This window comes from Dipodomys spectabilis, unplaced genomic scaffold (assembly GCF_019054845.1).
Source record: "Dipodomys spectabilis isolate Male_0828 unplaced genomic scaffold, ASM1905484v1 ptg000024l, whole genome shotgun sequence".
Classification (NCBI taxonomy): domain Eukaryota; kingdom Metazoa; phylum Chordata; class Mammalia; order Rodentia; family Heteromyidae; genus Dipodomys; species Dipodomys spectabilis.
Window position 1 is genome coordinate 13,070,388 of NW_024870701.1, and position 24,143 is coordinate 13,094,530.

At 38.0% G+C, this 24,143-nt stretch overlaps 1 protein-coding gene across 3 annotated transcripts in view; it reads right to left on the reverse strand.

Annotated features, from left to right (window-relative positions):
- Positions 1–487: 487 nt before the first annotated feature.
- Klhl14 (kelch like family member 14) overlaps positions 488–24,143 on the reverse strand; it is a 102,220-nt gene continuing 78,564 nt past the window's right edge. For all 3 annotated transcript variants that reach the window (XM_042675222.1, XM_042675219.1, XM_042675221.1), the window contains exons 5-9: positions 22,028–22,106; positions 13,879–14,069; positions 13,644–13,802; positions 11,710–11,867; positions 488–2,555 (exon numbers count right to left, since the gene is read on the reverse strand). In XM_042675222.1, the coding sequence (XP_042531156.1) occupies positions 2,415–2,555; positions 11,710–11,867; positions 13,644–13,802; positions 13,879–14,069; positions 22,028–22,106 (728 nt within the window). In that variant the 3' untranslated portion in view covers positions 488–2,414. The remainder of the gene's footprint in view (positions 2,556–11,709; positions 11,868–13,643; positions 13,803–13,878; positions 14,070–22,027; positions 22,107–24,143) is intronic.

A 24,143-nucleotide genomic window follows, 5' to 3' on the forward strand; every position in this document is an offset into this window, starting at 1 on the left:
AAGGACTACTCACTTATGACTTTCAGCCATATATCCCTGAGTTCCCTCATAGCCCATCTACTAATTGTCCTGTACAACTTCTTTGTTAGATTTTTTAAAAAATGAAATATGCAATTGGATAATTTATTTAATTGATTTGGTGATTCACTTATTCTTTAGAAAGTGTACAAGTGTTTTCAATACATGTCCACATAGATCATAGTTCCTGTCGTACTTATAATGATATCTATAACTATTATAGATCTTAGGTAAAGTTATGCCTTATGGAAAAGCTGTTATAGTGGGAAAATCAAGATAAAGTCATATTATTTTTTAACTCACAATATTTTCCCCCAGAAATATTTACATTTATATATGGCAAGTTAGTGAAGTACACTTGTGAAGTATATCCACAGAATAAAAATAGTCAGCCATTTACATATTATAAAACTCCAAACAATTTAATTTGTACATATGCTTTATAAGTAGGAATATGAGAGGCAGTTGAATTAGTACATAAAGTTTTTATTTAAACTTTTCCCCTTCCAAGCAAGCTTCATTTACACATTCTAATACTGTACAAGATTTACATTTTCTGTGACTTACTGTTCACTTTCTAGTAGTTTGTGTCTTTCTGAAATACAGAAAGCTTTAGTTATAGTTCTCATAAATACTTTCTTTATTTCCACTAGAAATAAAAAGAAAATAAAGAACACGTCTAAGGGAAGCAAGTATTTTTGCATAAACTGTGACTTTGGAAGAAACAATGACAGATGACAATAAAAGGTTTCCTTCATGGTGTCTGCTGAGATTTTTCCACAAAATCCTGCAACTTTTCTTTCTATATATTCATAGGTTTTCAAGGAAAAAGAAATGAAAGTTGATTGCACTGGATACATATATATATTCATATACATATATATATTTACAACGGATCCTTTGGATCTGAACATACAAATAAACACAAAAACAATGAAGATTGCACTTTATTGTCGAAACGGCACTGGATTCCAGGATCCTTTTCCATCTTGCCATCCTCCATTGATGCTGAAGGATTATCACCAAAGCCTCATGTAATCTGTGGCTTCCTCTGATTGTGGTCTTGAACATGGCATTTGTTGAATAATCAGCATCTTTGGGTGATTAAGAGCATTTTAGGCTTTTGCATACTCGTGAGAGTTGTCGGTCAAGCTCCGAAGAACCTGAAAGTCAAATTCATGTTCCTGCCAGTTCTGCTCTTCTGATTGGCCACACTGAAACTATGTCATGCTATCCTAACCCTCTGCTCTTAAATTCCTCATGCTCCTAGAAGACATGTAACAATTGCTTACTTAACTGATTTCAGGCTTTTCTGGGGATAACAAATCAAATGTGATGAGCTGAGAAATAGCAAAGGTAAGTCCAGTGCCTAGAGCCAGCCAATGACAAGGAAAAGGAGAAATAATTTGTCAGGTGCTTTACAACTTTGCAAAGTTGTGTGGTTTTTGTAACAGAGGCACCTGGGCTTGTACTTAAAAGAAATTATTTTTTTCATTGCTGAATTCTTGAAAGCAATATTTCCATTTTCATTATGGATTAAGTTTAGGCTGGATATGCACCAGAATTTCTGAAATATTCCAACTGAATTGGTCAGTCCTGTCTTTTAAGGCAGAGAAATATCTTCAGTACTTAAATGCTGAAAAAAAAGAAAAGAAAACCTGAGTCCCGGTGAACTGAATAGTGTATTGTATTTGAATTTTTCAGATAGAATTGAGGACACAAAAGTTAGGATTCAGGCTTGCTTAGAACCTACCGATAGGGCAGAAAGCAATTGCTACAAGACCTAGCAACTTATTTTCCTCTGATTCATGAGATGCTGTTAGCACAGAAAGTATATCAAAAAAGGTTGTATAAAAACAAAAAATCTTTAATATGACTTTCAACAATTATATTCCCTATAGCATTTGTGAAGTAGCCAAAGGTGAGGAATACAGAATTTAAGTGGCAATTGCTGGAATGCAGTGTATTTTGGTGGGTCAAATTTTGAATCTTTCCTATACACAGTATCCCCCAAACTTCAACATCAATCACATGCAGGTAGACTACAATGCACAATACTGATCTTAAGTCTCTCTGGGACTAGTCTTCTGTATTTGTCTTCCTCCTTTTGAAAGTGAAGATCCATCTGGATGAGGAGTTTTTGTAAAGCTGGGACAAGGTAGAACCCGTCTGAAGTGAAGAGTCTGTCACCACAGGAAGTCGGTGTACTCTGGGTTACAGACACCATATCTGCTCAAGGACAGTTCTCTTTCTTTTGTAGTTATTTGTAAGTCATCAGAAACCAAAGGTGGGTTTTGGCAGTTGTACCATGAAAATACATGGTTCCTCTAGAACAGCAACATCACCTGTCACTGCTTCTCAGGCTGTGATACTGTTCATTCCAGGGGTTCCCGGTGTTATTTGTTGTAGGGTACACAGGCAGGCAGGATAACTGTTGCACAGGCAGGGCCTGCCAGTGGTTCTGCTACATCTCCTTCAAGTTCTGTCCAGCTTCCTTTCTCTGGACAGTAGCATATTGTAGATGACTTATAGGCCCCCTGTAACAGCAGAGCAGAGTAATAAGAAAGGATGTTCAGAGAAGGATGTTCATTGGCAATGTGATTAATCACACACTTCTATTGGAAAGATATGTTCTCTGCTCTCACTAAAAAATAAAAAATAAAGTTCCAGATGAAGGCAGTGGACTTAAACTGGTTTATTCCAAGGGAAAAATCTGAAATTGACACATCAAAGTCTTTTTGTTTGATGACTTGCAATAGCAATCAAATAAATATCTAGAACATCCTATATGTTCCTAAGTTTAAAATAATTGACCCAAAGTAGAAATTATCCATCTAAAAGAAATAAAAAGACAAATTTAAATAGTTTGAGTAAGTTGGGGTTTATATTATTGTCTCAGTTCTTTTGTTGTTGTTGTTACAGTGGAAAATCAGAGCTAGAACTGTAAACTAGTTTAAAGTGGAATGGAAACAAAGGCTTTCCAACTTGTTCACATATTGATTTATCCACATTCAAGAGGCCACCTGAGAAACAAACAGTGCTTTTAATTTTGTTCCTATGTCAACTTGAAGGACATTTTCTTTGCCCCAAAAAAGCAGCTTAAAAATAACATAGGTGGGATTGGAGTTCTCAAGATGGCGACGGGGCAGTAGGGAAACGCCACAGCTCTCTCCAACCAAAAAGAGAGTTCGAGTTCCAACCTTTAATCTCCCCAAGAGACCGACAACAACAAAAAGACGAACACTCAGAGAAAAACCAGAGGTGGAAAATAACAAAAAAAGAAAGAGAGGAAAAGAAGAATTTCAGAACAGAGAAGAGCGAAGACCCCTCCCCCAACCTTTACTGGCCGCGCGGCAGTGCGCCAAGCCGCCGGCCAGCCGGCCCGGCGGGGGCTGCCGGAGCCACAGAGACACAGGGGGCTGCTTGCAGATCACCAGGTACCGGATTGCAGAACAGCGGATTGCCAGGAACAGAGAAACCCACCAGCCGGGAGTCTCCACGAGGATCCCACCCCCACCCCTCACTCTCCACCGGAGCGGAGAGGCTCCATCCCGCCAAAGCCGCCCGGCACCAGCAGCGCCACAAAGGGATCGCAACGACCCGGCGGGGGGCCGCCCAACCCAGCCCGCAACCACCCCAACTGAACTCGGACTGCAACAACAACTGACGGACTGCAACAACAACTGACGACCTACAGGGTGAGTACCCATCAGGGGACAGGGAATCCATCAAGGGAGACCAGAGCTGGAGGGAATCCCCAGACCCTGACCTAGACTCCCTACCCCAACACCCGGACCACAGGACCCACTAAAACTGGGAACTGTTCGAGAGCCCCACCAGCCGGTGGAGCACACTCTGCTGGCCAGGCCAGAGCAAGAGCGCCCCGGGAAGGGAGCTTAAATGCTCAAGCCAGGAACAGTGCCCCTGGGTCAAGACTACCAACAGTAGAAGAAATTTGAACTGTGTCCTCCAGGCTGCATAACCAAGGTGGTATACACATTAGCACAGGCCTAACGAGCGCGCTCCAGGCTGGGGCCGGAACCAGGCCAGGGGACCGGCGCCTGAACAAAGCAAAAAGGGTCAGAAGTGGGGCTGTGGCTCAAATGGTAGGGTGCCAGCCCTGAGCTGAAGAGCTGAGGGACAGCACCCAAACCTAGAGTTCAAGCCCACAACCAGCCCAAAACAAACAAAAACACATCAGGAGCCCATAGCAGACTCCAGTATTTGGGAGAGTGCATCCAGAGCATCTGATCTTCCCAAGAGCACCCGCAGGAGCAAACACAAGCAGTCTAGGCTGCTCAACCCTTCCAAAGGCGGGAATTGCTACAGCAGAGAGCTGAGAATCCTAAGTGAATAGCAGCTGGAAATAGGCTCCCAACAGAATCCAGATCAGACACAGACTCTCTCTACCAATAGAGAATCAGCAACCAAGCAAAGACAGACACACCAAAACAAGATTGAAGAGCAGTCTCCTGAACCCCCATGCGAAAATCACAGAGAAAAATCACAAGGTTTACCACTACCCAGGACAGCAAGCTCACCTCAAAAGCCAGCAGCCACGCAGGGGAGAGCCCCAGTGGGAGCAAAGCAGGAATGGAAGACAAAAACTACATCCAAGGGTTGCTGGAGGCAATGACTCAAGAAATAAAGCGAGAAATGGATCAGAAATTGAAAGAGCACAAGGATGAACTATCAAAAGATATACAGGATATCAAACAAAAATTGGATGCAAAAATAGAAGCTGCACAAACCTCAGTAAGAAGTGAGATAAACGCCAAATTAGAGGTAATGCATACTGATATCACCTCATTGAGAGGTGAGATCAGTACTCTGAGAACCAACATTGAATCCATAAAGGGATCCATTTCCATCATGCAAACCACAATAGAAGCCACGGTCAACAGAGTGAATGAAATGGAAGGTAGAGTGTCAGATACAGAAGACAGAATACACCAACTGGACCAAAAAGTGACAGATATGGAAAAATCACTCAAATTAAACCAAAGGGAAATTCAAGAGCAAGCAGATAATGCTAAAAAATTTAACCTTCGCATAATCGGAGTGGACGAAGGTGAGGAATTCCAGAGCAAGGGAATGCAACACTTATTTAACAAGATAGTCAATGAAAATTTTCCCCACCTCAAAAACGACCATCTTAACTACATCACAAAAGCTTATCGAACACCCAACAAGCAAGATCCCAGGAGAAACACTTCTAGGCACATAATAGTAACAATGATGGATCTGAATAATAAGGAAACAATCCTGCATGCAGCAAAAATGAAGAAGGAGCTATACTACAACGGGAAAAAAATTAGAATCACTGCAGATCTCTCCACACAAACAATGAATGCAAGAAAAGCCTGGGAAAGCACCATACGAGCCCTGAGAGCCAATAACTGCCAACCCAGACTGATATACCCGGCAAAGCTAGCATTCACATTCGATGGAGAACTGAAAACTTTTAATAGCAAAGAAAAACTAAATGAATACATAAACATTAAGCCAGCATTACAAAGAATTCTAAGAGGGGGGACACAACCTGAAGAAAGCAACCAGGAACTGGGACCTGCCCCAAACAGGCATTACTCAAAGTCTAACTGAGCAAGCACAGGAGGAAAGGAAAGAAGAAAAACTTAGGAAAACGGAATGGCAGGGACAACAATGCATCTCTCTATACTTTCTCTTAATATAAATGGGCTGAATTCGCCAATTAAAAGAAAACGAACCGAGGACTGGATCAGAAAACAAGACCCATCCATCTGTTGCCTTCAGGAGACCCACCTCTCAGCCAAACATACAAACAAACTCAGAGTGAAGGGGTGGAAAAGGATCTACCAATCAAATTCCCCCAATAAGAAAGCAGGTGTAGCTATCCTGATATCTGACAAAATAAACTTTTCATTAAAATCAGTACAGAAAGACAAGGACGGACATTACATATTAATAAAGGGAACAATCCAAGAGGAGGATATAACCATCATCAACTTATATGCCCCAAATATCGGTGCACCCAGATATGTTAAACAAATGCTCTCAAACTTACAGAATAAAATAGATCCCAATACGATAATACTAGGAGACTTTAACACGCCACTCTCACCAAAGGACAGGTCTACCAACCAGAGGATTGGCAAAGAAGCTACCGAATTAAGTGAGGCCATACTTCAAGCGGAATTAACTGACATCTACCGAGTATTTCACCCTAAAACAACACAGTACACATTCTTCTCAGCAGCTCATGGAACTTTCTCCAAAATAGACCATATCATAGTTCATTCAAGGAACTTAAGCAAATACAAAGGGATCGACATAATCCCCTGTATCCTATCTGACCACAGTGGAATCAAGCTAGCTCTCAATAACAAAGCATACCGCAGAAATTTCTCTAATACATGGAAATTGAACAGCACACTCCTTAACAAGGCCTGGGTAACAGAAGAGATCAGAGAAGAAATAAAGCATTTCCTAGAACTCAATGAAAATGAAAACACCTCACAAAGAAACTTGTGGGACACAGCAAAAGCAGTCCTGAGGGGCAAATTTATTGCCCTCAGTGCCCACATCAAGAGAATGGAGACAGACCAAGTAAATAATCTCATGTTGCAACTAAAACAGCTAGAAAAACAAGAAAAAATGGGACCTAAAGCTACTAGACGAAGCCAGATAACCAAATTGAGAGCAGAGATTAACCAATTAGAAAATCAGAAAACCATAACCAAAATAAACCAAACAAAAAGCTGGTTCTTTGAAAAAATAAACAAAATTGATGGCCCGTTGGCAAGATTAATTAAAAAAAGAAGAGAGGAAACCCATATTAATAGGATTAGGGATGCCACGGGAAACATCACAACACGTACCCAAGATATCCAAACAATTCTAACAGACTACTTTCAAAAGCTATACTCTCTAAAGGAAGAAAATCTGGCGGAAATGGATGCATTTTTAGAGAAATACAAGCTACCCAAACTGAGCAAAGAAGAAGTTAACCAATTAAATAAGCCAATATCCTATAATGAGATACAGGAAGCTATCAAAAGTCTTCCAACAAAAAAAAGCCCAGGACCAGATGGATTCACAGCAGAATTCTATAAGACCTTTAAAGAAGAACTAATACCCATACTCCTCAAGCTCTTCAGAGAAACAGAGAAGGAGGGAGCTATCCCAAACTCATTCTACGAAGCCAATATCACACTCATCCCCAAACCAGGCAAAGACCCAACCAAAAAGGAGAATTACAGGCCAATCTCCTTGATGAACACAGATGCAAAGATCCTTAACAAGATTCTAGCTAACAGAATCCAGAAACACATAAAAAAAATAATACACTATGATCAGGTAGGCTTCATCCCAGAGACACAGGGATGGTTTAACATACGTAAGTCAATAAATGTAATCCAGCATATCAACAGAGCCAAGGTCAAGAATCACATGATTATCGCCACAGATGCAGAAAAGGCCTTTGATAAAATTCAACATTCATTCATGCTAAAAGCTCTGGAGAAAATAGGAATAGAAGGAACATTTCTAAAAACAATAAAAGCCATTTATGACAGACCAATAGCCAATATTATACTTAATGGGGAAAAGCTACAACCAATCCTCCTAAAAACAGGAACAAGGCAAGGATGTCCACTGTCTCCACTCCTCTTCAACATAGTCCTAGAACCCTTAGCCAGGGCAATAAGGCAAGAAAAAGACATTAAAGGGATCCGCATAGGGAAAGAAGAAGTGAAACTATCCCTTTTTGCAGACGACATGATACTATACCTCCACGATCCCAAAAACTCCATCCCCAAACTTTTAGAAATCATAAGTCACTTCGGCAAAATAGCAGGATACAAAATAAACCCACAAAAATCAGTTGCCTTCCTATACACTGATAACGCACAGGAAGAGAGGGAAATAAAGGGAGCAACCCCATTCACAATAACCTCCCAAAAAATAAAATATTTAGGAATTAACCTAACCAAAGATGTAAAAGAACTATTTAATGAGAACTATAAAAAGTTAAAGAAAGAAATTGCAGAAGACACTAGGAAATGGAAAGACCTCCCATGCTCCTGGATAGGCCGACTTAATATAGTAAAGATGGTGATACTTCCAAAATTAATATACAAATTCAATGCAATTCCTATTAAAATCCCAATGACGTACATCACTGAAATACAGAAAACAGTCCAAAAATTTATATGGAACAACAAAAGACCTAGAATAGCCAAAACAATTCTAGGGGATAAAGACAATATGGGAGGGCTATCCATGCCGAACTTCAAACTCTACTACAGAGCTATAATCACAAAGACAGCATGGTACTGGCACAAAAACAGACCCGAAGACCAATGGAACAGAATAGAAGATCCAGATATAAATCCACAGGCCTACAGCCAGCTGATATTCGACAAAGGAGCCAAAGACATACAATGGAAGAAACACAGCCTCTTCAACCGCTGGTGCTGGGAAAACTGGGCAGCCACATGCAGAAAACTAAAAGTGGACCCCAGCCTATCACCATGCACCAACATCAACTCAAAATGGATTAAAGACCTTAACATTAAACCTGAATCTCTGAAACTACTGCAGGACAGAGTAGGAGAGACACTTGAACTAATAGGCACAGGAAGGAACTTCCTGAACAGAGTCCCAGGGTCACAACAAGTTGGAGAGAGACTCGACAAATGGGACTACCTTAAAATAAAAAGCTTCTGCACAGCTAAATCTATCGCAACTAAGCTAGAAAGACAACCAACTAATTGGGAAAAAATATTTACCAGCAATATATCAGACAAGGGGTTAACATCCTGTATATACAGGGAACTCAAGAAACTAATCCCTCCCAAACCTAACAAACCAATTACTAAATGGGCAAGGGAACTAAAGAGGGACTTCTCAAATGAAGAAATAAAAATGGCAAAGAAACACATGAGGAAATGTTCATCATCCCTGGTGGTGAAGGAAATGCAAATAAAGACAACCCTGAGATACCACCTTACCCCAGTCAGAATGTCCCACATCCACAAATCAGCCAACGACAAATGCTGGAGGGGATGTGGAGAAAGAGGAACCCTATTACACTGCTGGTGGGAATGTACACTTATACAACCACTTTGGAAAGCAGTCTGGAGGGTCCTTAGAAAGCTAAAGATTGACCTCCCTTACGACCCAGTCATACCACTTCTAGGCATCTACCCTGAACAACAGGAACCAATATACAAGGACACGTGCACCTCCATGTTTATTGCAGCACTGTTCGCAATAGCTAGGATATGGAAACAACCTAGGTGCCCCACCACAGATGAATGGATCCAAAAATTGTGGTATCTATACACAATGGAATATTATGCAGCCATTAGAAATGACAAAATAATGGCATTTGCAGGGAAATGGATGGAGCTAGAAGGAATCATGTTGAGCGAGGTAAGCCAAGAACGAAGAGACAAACGGTACATGGTCTCCCTCATAAGTGGATGCTAAATCCAAAAGGTTAGTGATACGACAAAACTAACAGGACTTAAGAAACAAAGAACTCCCGCTCATCTGGTTGAACCACTACTAAATATCCTCATGCTGCTGATCACAAATATGGTATATAACATGTGAACACTGTTATATATTACAGACTGTGGTAGACAATTTGCTCCAGGGAAGTTAGAATGAACTTGTGACTTTGAAATTATGTAATCATTTAATCACAATCAAAAAAAAAAAAAAAAAAGAACCTCGGGGAAGGGAGGGAGGGAGGGGATGGTAGGGGGAAAACAATGGAGGGGGTAACAATGTTCAAGAGGAAGTGTACTCATAACCTCACTCATGTAACTGTGACCCTCTGTATAGTAGCTTTACAATTAAAAAAAAAAAAAAAAAAAAAAAAAATAACATAGGTGGCAAATACATCACCCAACCAATCACCAATCATTTAGAAGCTAAAAATTTTCCCCATGAACATGTGCAAATACTTAGTTACATGTCAATTTATACTTGTTTCTGTATAATTAACTTTCCAAATCTCCCCCAAACCTTCTACTTGTCTTATTTAATGCAAAGTAAATCTAATATCATTTAAAAATCTTTTTTATTGTGATTAAGTGATTACATAAATTTCACATATTTCACAGTATTGTGAGATAGTGGTACTTAGTTAAAGTCACAAACACATTCTAACCTTTACAATAATTCTAACCTCTTTAAAATATTTTTACACACTTGTACACAGTAGCTGCCACTTGACAAAACAGTTCATGAGAACAATGCATCCCCTTCTAACATTCTCACCCATCCTTCCCAATCCACCCCTTCCCCAACTTTTCTTAAATTTATAGGATAAAAAATAAATGTTGATTGTATTCTTCCCTTCACTTCATTTATCTACCCTCCCTCCCCTTGAGCACATTCCACCACTTTCAAAATTAATATAAAATCTCCAATATAGATCATGTAAAATTAACAGAGATAAATAAGAAAATAGTTTTTAAAAACATTGCCTTTTTATAGATTACTAGGCCTTCTGTGTCTTCTCATATGATGTGATTTGAACTACAAAACTATCTCCTCAGGTATTCTTGCCAAAAAAGACAAAGACGGGGGCTGGGAAGGTAGCTCAGTGGTAGAGAGCTTGCCTTGCCTGCATGAGGCCCTGGGTTCAATTCCTTAGCACCACATAAGCAAAAAAAAAAGCTGAAAATTATGCTGTGGCTCAAGTGGTAGAGCACTAGCCTTGAGCTGAAGAGCTGAGGGACAGTGTCCAGGTCCAGAGTTCAGGCCCCACAACTGACCAAAAACAAAAAAAAAAAGACAAAGATGAAGAAAGAGAAAGGAAAAGAGGAAGATGATGAAAAAGGAGGTGGATGAGAAGAAAGTGAAATCATATAAAAGTTTAAACAGAGTTAACTCCTGTCTCCAATTAGGAATGAGCAATTATTGTCAATGATAGCATAGGAAATCGTTAGCCAATTCTAGAATATAGGCTATTCCATATGGTAACTGACCTTGTTTTGTCAAGTTAATGACTTGGAAAAGAAAACTAGGGCACAGGTAATATTCTAGATTGCACGAGATCTATAGGACATAATCAAACAGGAGTGAGTCTTGTATCCTCATGGGAATGTACATTATTAACACATGTTAATTTGAAAATGACCTCTTTTTTCCCCAATAGAGAAAATTTGAATATGAAATGGATATAAGAGAATTTTATTGTTACTCTTGGCAGGTGTGAAGAAATGGTTATCTATTTACACAAGTGAATTTTAAAAAAAATATTGAGAAATTTAGAATGAAATAAGATGTCTGAAATCTGCTTTCAATTGCTTCAGCCATTATGTGTGTGTGTGTGTGTTAAGCTGGATTTTAAAAAATTCTATAGATTTATAATTCTCTAGAGGAATAAGATACTGTAAACATGAAATATGATTCTCTAATAAAAACCAAAAGTAAAACATACATAAGGTGAGAAGTAAAATGGAAGATGCTATATTGTATGAGAATATTAATTTATTTCTGCAGCAACTGACAACATTACAAAGACAATATTTTTTTAAGAACAAAAGTACGTATGACAAAATGTTGGTGGATTTTGATGGTGGAATCTCATTTTTTTTGTATGTTTGAACACATGTGGATGGATGACAACACATTTGGGAAAAATAAGCAGAAAAAGCAAAAGAGGAGATAGAGATAAACAATGACACGTACCATACTCCAGCTGTAACCACCCACGAGGTAAATGCTGTCATAGAGCACTGCACAGCCAGGACCACTTCGACCCTCCAAAATGGGAGTTTGGAGAATGTTCCACTGGTCGCCTTTTGGGTCATAACATTCCACCAGCATGACATCAAGGTGTGAGAAGCCTAGTGATAGAGCAAAACGGACCCTTGAAAGGAGGAGCTAGTAGAGACCTCATGTCCGATTTGCCACGGAAAAGACTCTTGCTTTTGACACGGTTTCATGGTCACTGGTGAGATTGGGAGACATATCAGAAAGACATAACAAACCACCCACAGAACTTCAGGCTTTTGGATTAATTCAAAGCAAGAATGCCTGAGCAGATATCACTAGGATAGATCGATTATTTGGAAGCAGAGCTTGTTTAAAAGATGGTTTATGAAAAGCTTTCTTTTATCCATTTAAGATAATGATAGTGAAAACATTTCCATAGAGGGCTGTAGGTTGCTTCGTTTTCTGCAGGCTTGTACTAAATAACTAGTATTACTGTTCTCATTTTAGAGATAGGGAAACAGAAAGTCAGCGACTGGAATAAATCACACGCCAGTTAAGTAGATGAATTGAGGTTTGAACCCAGGTGAACAGAGTTCAGTGTTCACATTCATACAGACTAGTGCATTCTGCTTTTCTTAGTGAATGCTTAACAATCTAAAAATATTTTAATTGAACCTATTATTCAACATCTTTTAAACTCTTTTTAGTCAGACTATGTTTATAAGCAACATTGATAATGTCAATGGATTCCGGTATTTCCTAAGGATCAAAGTTTGGAGCAGGGGACTGAGTACATTTCCATCAGGGGGTGGGGTTTTTCCTTCCTTCTTTCCTTCCTTCTATCCTCTCCTCTTCATTTTTAAAATGTGAACTGGGTCTTGCTATATAGCTCAGGTTATCTCAAACTCTAGATCCTCCTACCTCAGGCTTTCTGTGTGCTGGGATTACAGGCATGTGCCTCCCTCCACTCATGATAGTGCAATAAGGAAATTCTTAAGAACAGTATACAAGATTGTGGATTCTTGTAGATCCCTGCCTTTAAGGGACAAAAAAAGCTCTAGTGGGAACCTCATTGCTACTAAGCAAACAAAATTACTTTTTCTCTAGTTAAATGTATGCTATGGATATTTTCATGTCTTTCAGACATGAGGTTAAGTATTTCAAGTAAGCTATCAGTTTTTCAGTTTTTTTTGAGGCCCCAAATAGGTAAGAAACATTTCATTTTCAGTAGCACAGCTATCACAGCGTTAAACATATGCACATAAAGTTGTCAATATGCATATTAAGTACAAAAAGTTGCAGTTGTATACATTTGTTATATAGTATATATAGTGGAGTACGGGGATCAAAAATATGGTTCTAAAAATGTTATAGTCTAAATTTGGTGTACAGTATTATAAAAGCAATCCTATTTGAGAAGTATAGATGGTTGGATATCCAGCACTAAAAGAAATAATTCCTATTTAAACACAAAATTCTGCTAAATATTTAAGAAAAATGCATGTTGGCTTTGTGCAGTTGTGACTAAAAAATTCTTTATGGTTATTGCAAAATACAATTTTCCAGAAAAAATTCATTACTACAACTTGGGTGATAAGCAATAATTTATTTCACAAGATTCATTGTGACAGCAAATTGTTTGTGCTTTTCAGTTATTAATGCTCCCTTTTTTGTTTTCTGTAGACATCATTATTCATTTCTTTAATGTGTATGGTAACCTAAAAATAATTCTATCTGCAGAAGAGGCAGAATAAATGCTTGCTTAAGGGTACTGCTAATTTACACAGAGTAGATTTTATTTGGTCAACATGTTTTTTACTTGGTTAACTATGATTATCTAACGAGAAAGCCCCTTAGCAAGACACATGAGATGCAAATGTTATTGTGATTAGAAGAAAAAAAAAGACCTTTCAAATGATTTCCTCCAATTGCATACAAGCGATCATTCATTACAGCCAACGTGTGGATGGCACGTTTTGTGTTCATATCTTGTTTTCGAGCCCAGACATCCATAACGGGGTCATAGCAATATAGCCATGGGACATATTCTCCATTGTGTACACCCCCTGTGAATGACACACACAAGTCAAGCAAATGCTTTGAAACTGAACTTGGTAACAGAAAATGGAGGAATTGACTTGCCTGAAATGTATATCTTCCCATTGTGCACCGCTCCCGCATGAGCTGCCAGAGGCTGAGGCAAAGAGGACACATAACGCCATTCATTTGTGTCCAAGTTGTAACACTCCACACTGGACAAGTAGCCGGTTTCATTCCTTCCACCAATAACGTATAAATGCTTGTCCAACCGACACGCATAGAAACTGGCTCTTCTACAATGAAAACAATCACCCGCAGTAAATCGTAAGAGGAACTGTGAAATGTTACCTTTGAAACAGGATAAGGACTACTTGGTCTGGCTGGGGAAAGAGGAACGTCCAAGCCTTAGGAAATGCCCCAAACCTTTTAGTTTCACATACCTTTCTTTCAAACCTGAGACACTACCTAGTAATCCTATGCATTGCCCCCATTCTGGTGAACATTTTTGATGTGAGGATAATAGCAGAGGATAAATTTACCAACTGCTTGTTCCAGCTGTCTTGTTCTTGCTTTTTATACACTGTTAAATTGTTCATTAATGTTTGGGATATTTGGTACCTTGTAAGGCTATCACAGCTCAGTAAGACACAGTGAAAAATGAGGTAGATAATGTAGCAATAATAAATTATCTTGACATTCACTTTCTTTATGGTCCTTCAAGGGTCATTGTTTCCAATTTATAAGAGAACTACATCATCAAAATTTTTCTTCAATTATCATTTTTTCTTTATTTCCCCCCTTATAATACTATTAGAAGTAGAATAACTTCTGTGAACTTCTTATAATGCTCAAATCTTGCTCTTCTATAACCAATTACAGAAAGTGCATCTATGTCGCTTTTGGTATTGATTCTCATAAGGCTAGAGGAGCATATTGTTGAAGTCTTATATTTTTGAGATACGCCATTGGCTGTATTTTCTTCCAATACAATCAAAAGCAAAAGATGAAAAGTATGTTGTGAAGATTAGGGATAGTGACCAATCCTGAGGTAGATCATAATTTTGGAGCAAAGTATCAAGGACCGGAATTTAGAATTTTAGGGGAAGAAATCAAAAGGAGTAGTGCAAAAACCATGTGAAAGAAAGAGGATGTGAGACTTGTAAATAACCAGATGTGAGGCAAAAGGGAGAAGAAAGATGAAAGCGGACTAAAATATGTGGAGTTAAGATGACTGGTTGAAAGTAAGTTCTCAATATATTGCTTCTGTTTTTCATTGATGCCAATGCAATGACGTATTTCACAAGGATCATATGTGGTTGGATATTAGATAAGCACAATGATAAGTATCAAAGTGTTGAAGGACACGATATATGTCGGAGGAATTAAATAGTGTCTGTAAAAATCAATGCCAAGTTTCTTGCGCAGTGTTAATGTCGTGATGAAGAGTGCTAAAAGTTTCTATCAGGTAAATCTGTGCTTTTGATGAGGTTGTGTTTACCAAGTGCTGAAACATGTGGAGGCAGTAGATAGCATCCTGATTAATTGGTTTCTGGACTGATGTGACCTGGCTACATGATTTACTGTGTGTGCACCCTTTCATATGTCACCACCTCTCTCAGCCTCAGATTGCTCATCAGTAACATGAGGATAGTAATGGTACATTGATCACAGGAGATTTGCGAACTTGTGCAAGGACTTGTCATAGTGTTCATTCTCAAGAGCTGTCAGTTGAGGTTACCTGGACAGAATTGGCTATCAAGATTGCACCTAAACTGTTCTAAACACAGAATGACTGTTTGATATCCCAAATACTCGGCACCAGAAGCCATACCAAGTAAAGATATTTTCCTGTACATATCAAGACATCTTGAGGATGATGTTTCATGAACTAAACAGGAAATTCATGTTTCTTTATACACTTAGCTTATAAAGCAAGCTTACACCAGACTTTTAGGGATCCTGTGTTTTCGCTGTGTCTCATCACCTGAGATGTAGAATTTTTCTTTTATGGTGTCATATCTACCAGGTTTGATGAGAAATGCACAACTTGCAATACTTAACAGCTGATCAGGTTCTGCAATATTTGCTTAGATAATTTAGTATGCTGTAAGTATGGTATTTGTTGTAAATGCTCATTGTCATGATTTGGATATGAAGTGTGGCCCCATTTGCTACCTATCTGGTGGTATTATTGACAGATGATTAGATAATGAGGGCTGAAACTTCAATAGATGAATTTGTTAATGAAATCTAGGTAATGGACTGCTAAGCAGTAGGGGTCAAGTTGGAGGAAGTAGTAACTTGGAATATGCTTTTGACAAACATATGTCATACCCAGACTCTTCTTTGTCTCTCTCTACTTTCTGGCTGCCATAAGGTGACAAGTTTTCCTTTCTTATATCCTTCTACCATAAACTCAGGAACACAGGACCAACTGACCATGAGCCAAAATAAATCCTTCTACCCTTAAGTTAGTGATTTTAGGAGTTTTATAACAGTGACAGAAAAGAAAAAATACGATAGTCTTAGAATTGTTCTAATAGCTATCCATGACAATTTTAAAGTAATATTTTGTCTATCTTTGATATTTTTCTATATTTTCTTCATGTTTTTTTAAATAAGTACATGCTACAGATGATTTGGAAGGTCAACAATGAAGACAAATAGGAAGGAAAATAAAGGGAAAGGGAGTCACATTTCACAAAGTAAGCATTAGTGGCCTTGGTCCATGTCTTCTGAAAGGTTTATGAAACTCTGAAATCGTAATAAAATTATATAGATATGCTTTCGCATATGTTCATTTTGGAGGTGATGTCTTATAGTTACTTCCCACATTATTAAAGGATGTCTGGTCTTTAAAAACCTTGGATTTCTTGATATAGGGTAATAAAATCTCATATAAATATAAAATTAAATTTAAAGACAGTAGGAAAATGAGAACTATACAGAGGAACTACTGATATCTTCTATTTCTTTAACCAGATTTTCTTTAATATGTTAAAATTATTTTAGCAGGGGCTTTGCCCTCTCAAGGTAAAATGTTAGAAACATTTTAAATGTTAGGAAATGTTAAAAACATTTTATTTTGAGAAGGTAAAGAATGAGTCATATGAATAAAAACCTGTCTTTTAACACCTATTTCATGTGTAGTTACACAGGATAACTCAATACAATTTTTCCATATGATTCTATGGGTGGTAGGGCCTCTGAAAGAATAAATGTACTGATTTCACTAACGGATCTTCTGCACATAATTAAGACTGTGGATTGTGAGATGGAGATGGTGAGTTTTATGAAGCATTAATCTAGAAGATGCCAATTAGTTACAGCCAAGTATGAAAATTGCCTGAGTTTAGATTGGACAGATTAAGAGAAAGCTTTCCTTTGGTAGTGTGGAGTCTGTATCTAGTCTAATTCTGGTTTTCTCACTTTTCTGATCTGTTTCCTCCTCCCTGTGTCACTGAGTCAGCCTGTCAGAACGTGGTTTTGTTTTTTAGCCAATGTGTTAAGTGATGATCCAATGTGTACTCCTGGCTTTATCCACACAGTGTCACTGTTAGGATCTGAATGAGAAAGAATTGGTAGGTTTCACTTCCTGATGGGAAGTATATTTGTACACAGAAATTCTAGTAGTGAAGACTCTAGTCTTTGACATATTTCCTTGCATGCCCAAAGTGAAACATGCATTCTAGGAAAGACAGGTTGTTAATGGTCTGTCAGAAACTGTGAACATTTGATCAAGGTTAAAATTCTACCATATCTGGTCCCTTTGGGGTGTGTTCCTTCTCTTCCTCCTCCGATGAAAGATATACTTAGTGTAGCCTATTTTGTTTTCCTTGGAAAATTCAGTTCCAGACTATTAAAGATTCCTTAGAGAGATTACACTGTTTGTAGTTCAAATTGTTCATTTCTTCCTCCCTTCTCTCCTTGTCCTGACTGCTGGAAGCAATATTCAGAATTTCTGAGGTAAGTTATATATGAAGACTAGCAAATAGCTTCTACAGGTATACTTTAAATCCTTTACAGGTCAAAGCAGAAGATGAATTATTATAACCTTACCCCTGTTTAAACTGTTAATTTTTTCAGTAGGTCAAGAACTACAATTTCTTTTGAACAGAATATGTATTATCTTCCATGTATTTTTGTAAGACAGAATACAATATTTAGATCTAGACACATTTATGATGTATTAATTTCTAGTCTTTTGCTTACTCTGTAAAACAAAGGCTTTGTTGTGACTCACCAAATTGTTATTTAGGGTTCGTTTGTTTGCTTTTTTCTATCTGGTTCTAGCTAGGAGGTAAAAAAATCTCCATAAAAATGATACTTAAAGTATTCATTTTATTGAAACATTAGAGTTATGAAAGCGGTTCTAATAATCCAAGCTTTCCATTTTGCCTGTTTCCTACTGCAGATTCAAATCCTAAATCTAAGGACAAAACTGTATATCAGCATTACACTTAAAGTTATGTTTTCTTTCAGTCATTTGCCAGTAAATTCTGATAGGTGTCTAGTTGTTATCTGGTCCATGGTTGGGTAATCCCAGAGGCTATGTGCCCATTCATCAGTGAATAGGGAGGTTACTCAGCAGTTTTATAATACCTTTTAGAAACTCTAATTGGTATTTAAATGTTTTTTTTTCTTTCATGCATTTGTTTCTAATGCATTTATAAGATTATTTCTTTGTTGCTTTGTATGTCCCTCCCCCACAGTATAACCCCTGCTTTCATTATATTTGATGTCGGTATAATTTGTGGAGGAGATGGGGAAAAAACAAGTCGTTTGCAACAAGTTGCAAAAATGAGAAGTACAAGTTGTCATGTCGAAAATGAACTTTACAACTTTGGTGGGGGGGGGGGGCAGGGAGGATTGGGTGGGAGGGGCGGGGGGAGGCTGGGAAGGGATGTGAAGGGTAAACAAAGGAGGAGGCTGCAATGCTTGATAAGAAATGTACGCATTATCTTGCCCATGTAATTGTAACCCCTCTGTACATTATGTTCACAAAAAAATAAAATTAATTTAATAAAAAAAACCTCTAATTGGGTAAGATATCCTGGAAATCTGTCCAGCCAGTTCTGTAACCATCAGTTTCCCTGGAGGTGGCTTATAATGTCTTTCTGTTCCTCTCATTCAGTTTTGTAACATGCCAGCCTAATAGTTTCTCAGTACTTTAGGAGCAGCATAATAGAAGAGGTAGATGGGGGGACTTCTAGTTTGAGCATGATCTACGTATTGCCAAATTAATTAACAATGTCAGCAAACTTTTCTGATCTCAAGAGCAGAAAAGGGCCTACTATTTTAGGCCCTTTCTGCTTCTAGTGTAACTACCAGTAAAGCCACTGATGGTCCTTGCTGTCTTCAGTGGATGCTTGGCAGTGACAGAAACATTTCAATTGAAGTTATGGATTGCTGCTGGCTGGGTCAACCAACCCATAGGAGAGATGGAGCTAAAGATTGACTGGGCATTAGTGAGATTTGCCTTTTCCAGCTCAGTTTTGTAAGGAGCTCTTTATTTGGTCTATCGAGTTGATTGTTTTAAATCTAAAAAAAAAAAAATCAAAAAACTTCTTTTACTAGGGACCTGACATGATATACCATAATGACTTCGAGAGAAACGTTAAACAGTTCATCCTGTCAACGGTGGCTGCCGGGCGCCGACAGACCATGGCAGGTCTTTTTGTCAGGTCAATGAGCTGCTAAAAATTGGCTAAGTTGGACCCTGCCACGATAGGCCGTCGTGCCTCAGAGGAAGTCATTATAGACCATCAAGTAAACAATACACATTTAAAAAAATTACTAATTAGGTTTTGCAGTAATACTTCCCATCCTTAGGGGCTCTACAGTGAGATAATTGACCGCAACGTGAGTTATGCCTCGCTAGCCCAAGGCATGAAGGTTAATTATCATAGTGTTCGGCCCCCAGCAAAGGGGACTGTGGTGATGACATGATGACATTTCAAACGTGGATTGATAGGGTTTGTCTACATAAAACTTTTTGAATGGTGTTGATTAAGGGCAAAGTGATGTGGTGACAATAACAGTCGCCAGGAAGAGAGAATCAGTAACCCCTGAAGAGAGAAACAAGGTACTCTGGAGAAAGACATCAGGAAGCTTCTGGGTCATGAAGTTTGTCAGGATATTAATTGATTTAGAATTATTTCTTGAGGTACCTTGGAATTAGACATCCCTTACATTGCCTGTGATTCTCCATGTGTCATCTCTCATCCTCTGTAATCTCTTGACAGTGTGGTGGTGTATATTTATATGGAATGGATACTGAGTTTCTTTAGAACACAGATTTATGCTGTCTAGCTGTAGGGATATACGCTTTACAATAAATGGTATTTTCTGAAAATTCTGTTTAACTTGGAAATTGATGAGTAAGTAGATCTGCTTGTAATCTATTTGAATTCAAACAGATTTTTAAGGAGATGGGTTATGAAGGATAGGAAATAAAAGATACTGCTGAATTGCTTCTTAAATAATTCATTGGTGAAGAGTTAACAGCTTGCAGCTAATTATCACAATCATTTTGGAGAGTTTTCTCAAGAGGATATATGTATACTATTTTTAAAGAACCAAGTATTCAAAATCTAGCATGTGATTTCACATGTGCACATAAAACCATAGCGTCATAACTCCATACTCGCCAGGAGAGGCAAAATATATGTAAATATAGTAGCCATTTTAGCTTTCCTTAGCTAGGAGTGTTCAGAGCAATACACACTGCAAAAAAAGGGGAGATGACATTTTTTAAAAACTATTCTGTTTAAAGCTAATAAATGATCTGCTCTTGAAGACACTTGATAGGTCAAATGTAAATAATTTTCATGAATAAAACTTAAAATTTATTATTGAAATACTAAATTTAACTATTTTAATATAAAATATTTAAATATTAAGCTTTAATATTGAATACTTGATATTAAGAAATTTAATATTTAAACATTTTTCACATTGAAATACGTTTCATTGTGAAATTTTTGTTTTATATTTTGATGTTAAGATTTAAAAATTGCTCAGAAGCTTAATATCTTTGGCCATAAAGGAAATAAAAATCAAATAGCACTGAGATTTCATTCTCACTCAAGTAAGAATGGCCCCATTATCAAGAATACAAACACTGGCAGGAATGCTGGGAGAAAGAAACACTATTATACCACTTGTAAGAATGTAAGCTATTGCAACCACTTGAAGATAGTTCGGAGATTCTTCAAAAATTAAACATACAACTACCCTATAATCCAGTAATTCCATTCTTGGGCATTTATCCCAAGAGTACAATCAAGATTCAGTCTCTTTCACACCTACATTCATTGCTATACTGTTTACCATAGCCAAGTATGGAAACAACTCAAATGCCTGTAATGGATGAGGGAATCAAGAACGTGTGGCATATGCATGTGCATACATATATATGTATTTTCGTGTATAATTTTACTTATATTCTAGGATGAATAATGTTATGTCACCTGCAGGGAGATGGATGAATTTCAAGAAAATTATGTTGTGAAGTAAGCCAAACTAAGAGAGACCAAGGACACATGTTTTCTTTCATACACAAAATAGTTAAATTACAAACATATGTGAAAATGTCATATTCAGGTATATACAAACAAACTGACCAGAGCATGGTGGATACAGGGGAAGAGACAACAAACTTATGAACAACAAGCTTACAGTTTAACAAAATGAATACCAGCAAGCTTGAACATGTGTTGGAGGCGAGTCAAGAGAGAAAAGACAAATAGAGAGAGGAAGGCTGGGCAAAAACAGTCGCATATCCAATGTACATAAGTGAAAATGAAATCAGGAAACTTAAGGGGTTAGGGGAGCCAGTTGGGAGAGATGGGGGGAGAATGATGAACGAGATGATATTACAACATACTGTACTCATAAACTGACATTGTAGAACTGAAACTCTTAGGTATAACTACTTAAAAGATTTGAAAACAGTTGCAAAAAGAGTTGTAGTACAATAAAAACCTACAGTCAAGTTGGCAACATACCAATCAATCAATGTAGTTGAAGAAGATGTCACAGAATTTTTTTTCTATGTACATTAACTTATTCAGTAATTTTTCTCTATTGAGTTAACAAGGCAGGTAATCCATATTAGCCAGGCCAAGTTTTGTATTTTGCCTCAGAAGTCTTGGCTTGGCTCTGTAGCACTTACAATCATGGCATATCAAGTACACATGATTCTGTAGTGCAACCCCAAATATTTCAGACACTACAAACAAACACTTACCTTTCTTGCATGGGTGGAAGTTGAATCCAGCTATTAAATCGGGGATCATATCGGCTGACAAAATTTGTACTGTGCTTTCCTGTAAAAATACATTCAAGACACTTAACACTTGGATTCTTTTGTTGATTTTCACATCTAGCAGTTTTTAAAATAAGGTCTCACTCTTTTCAGGTTTAGTGAACAGATGAATTAAGCAGAATACCTAAGACAGGGCAAGAACTATGGGTCAGAGGAATGAATGCACCCTTCAAATGTCCTTCTTTTTCCTTTTGCTTACTGAATTAGGACAAAACTAAATCAACTATATTGAAAGGAAGTTTGCTTTCTTAACTGGTTTCTGTCATGATATTAGTGTCATGTTCTGGAATTTTTATGTTTTAAAAACACTATTGCCTATATATTAGTTATAGAGATGCTTTGTATGGTATATCTCTTTGGAGTCTTTTTAAAAAAAAATTATTTTTTCTTTTTTCCTGAAAAAAATAAACTTCTATTTCTATATCTCATCTATCTATCTATCTATCTATCTATCTATCTATCTATCTATCTATCTATCTTTGTGTTGGCCCTGGAGCTTGAACTCAAGACCTGGATACTGTCCCTGGGTTTTTTTGCTCAAGGCAAGTGCTCTACTATTTGAGCCACAGCTCCGCTTCTGGAATTTTTACTGGTTAATTGAATCTAAGAGTCTCATAGACTTTCTTCTCAGGCTGGCTTCACATGAGGATCCTCAGATCTCAGCCTCCTAAGTAGCTAGGATACAGGTGTGAGTCACTGGTGCCTGGCTGATTTATTTATTTTAAATTTTATTTTATTGTAAAAAGGTTGTAAATTTTTATTGTTTATTTATTTATTTATTTTTGTCAGTCGTGGGGCCTGAACTCTGGGCCTGGGTGCTGTCCCTCAGCTCTTCAGCTCAAGGTTAGAACTCTACCACTTGAGCCATAGCTTCACTTCCAACTTTTTCTGCTTATGTGGTGCTGTGGAATCGAACCCCGGGCTTCATGCATACAAGGCAAGCACTCTACCACTGAGCTACCTTCCCAGCCCCTTCATTTATTTTGAGAGAAGTAAAGTTCACAGCACACTGAGAAGAAAGTGGAAAGATTTCCTTCCTGAATGCCCCCGTCCTGGATCCTGACTAGTTCAGCAACCCCATTATTCAATCCTTAAGGAACCCTATTGTGGCAGCCTTTTATCTGTCCATGGAAATAATAGTAATCACACATGCCCCATGTTCTGTGTGCACAGAGCACAGGTGCTCTGTGGTACACACAAGTATATTGCTGAGAAGGAGAGCAGGAGTCCTCTGAGCTGCTTAACCAGCTTATCCTCTCCATTGAGCCTAAGAAGCACATTAATGCCTCCAAGGCATTAATCTTAGTTTGCATACATATTGACATTAAAGCACGAAATGGAAGCAAAGGAGGGTATTACATTTTCTGTGTAGTGCTGGAGATGGCAATCATCTTGAGTACCTGAAACCTTAACTCCAAAAGGCTGCCTTTGGTCATATACTAGTAACTAAGTATTGAGGTATACATATTGGACTTCACATAGGAATTAACAGATAGAGGTATGTGTTTTTGTGTGTGTGTGTGTGTGTGTGTGTGTGTGCGTGTGAGCGCACATGTGCACTTATGTATATACAAATGCATGTACACTCGAACAGGAACACACACATAACCCAATTATTAATTGTAAAAATGTATATGAGCACCTACTGTGTGACTTCTGTGTTTTAGGCTCTGGGAATCTACTGGTATAAGAGGAAGTTAAGGTTCCTTTTGTTGTGAATGAATTAACCTTTCCCCACAAACCTCGATCCTGGAGCTAGAATTTGAGGCCTGTGTGCTCTCCCTGAACTTTTGTGCTCAAGGCTAGTGTTCTACCACTTGAGCCACAGCTCCTCATCTGGATTTTTCTTTGTAGTTCACTGGAGTCTCAAAGACTTCCATGTCTGGACTGGCTTCTGACCTCAATCCTTGGATCTCAGCCTCCTGATTAGCTAGGATTACAGGCATGACCATCAGTACCCAGCCAATAAACAAACTTTTAAAATAATATCAAATCAAGATGAATGATATACAGACTGATAAAGCCAGGGTAGATAGAA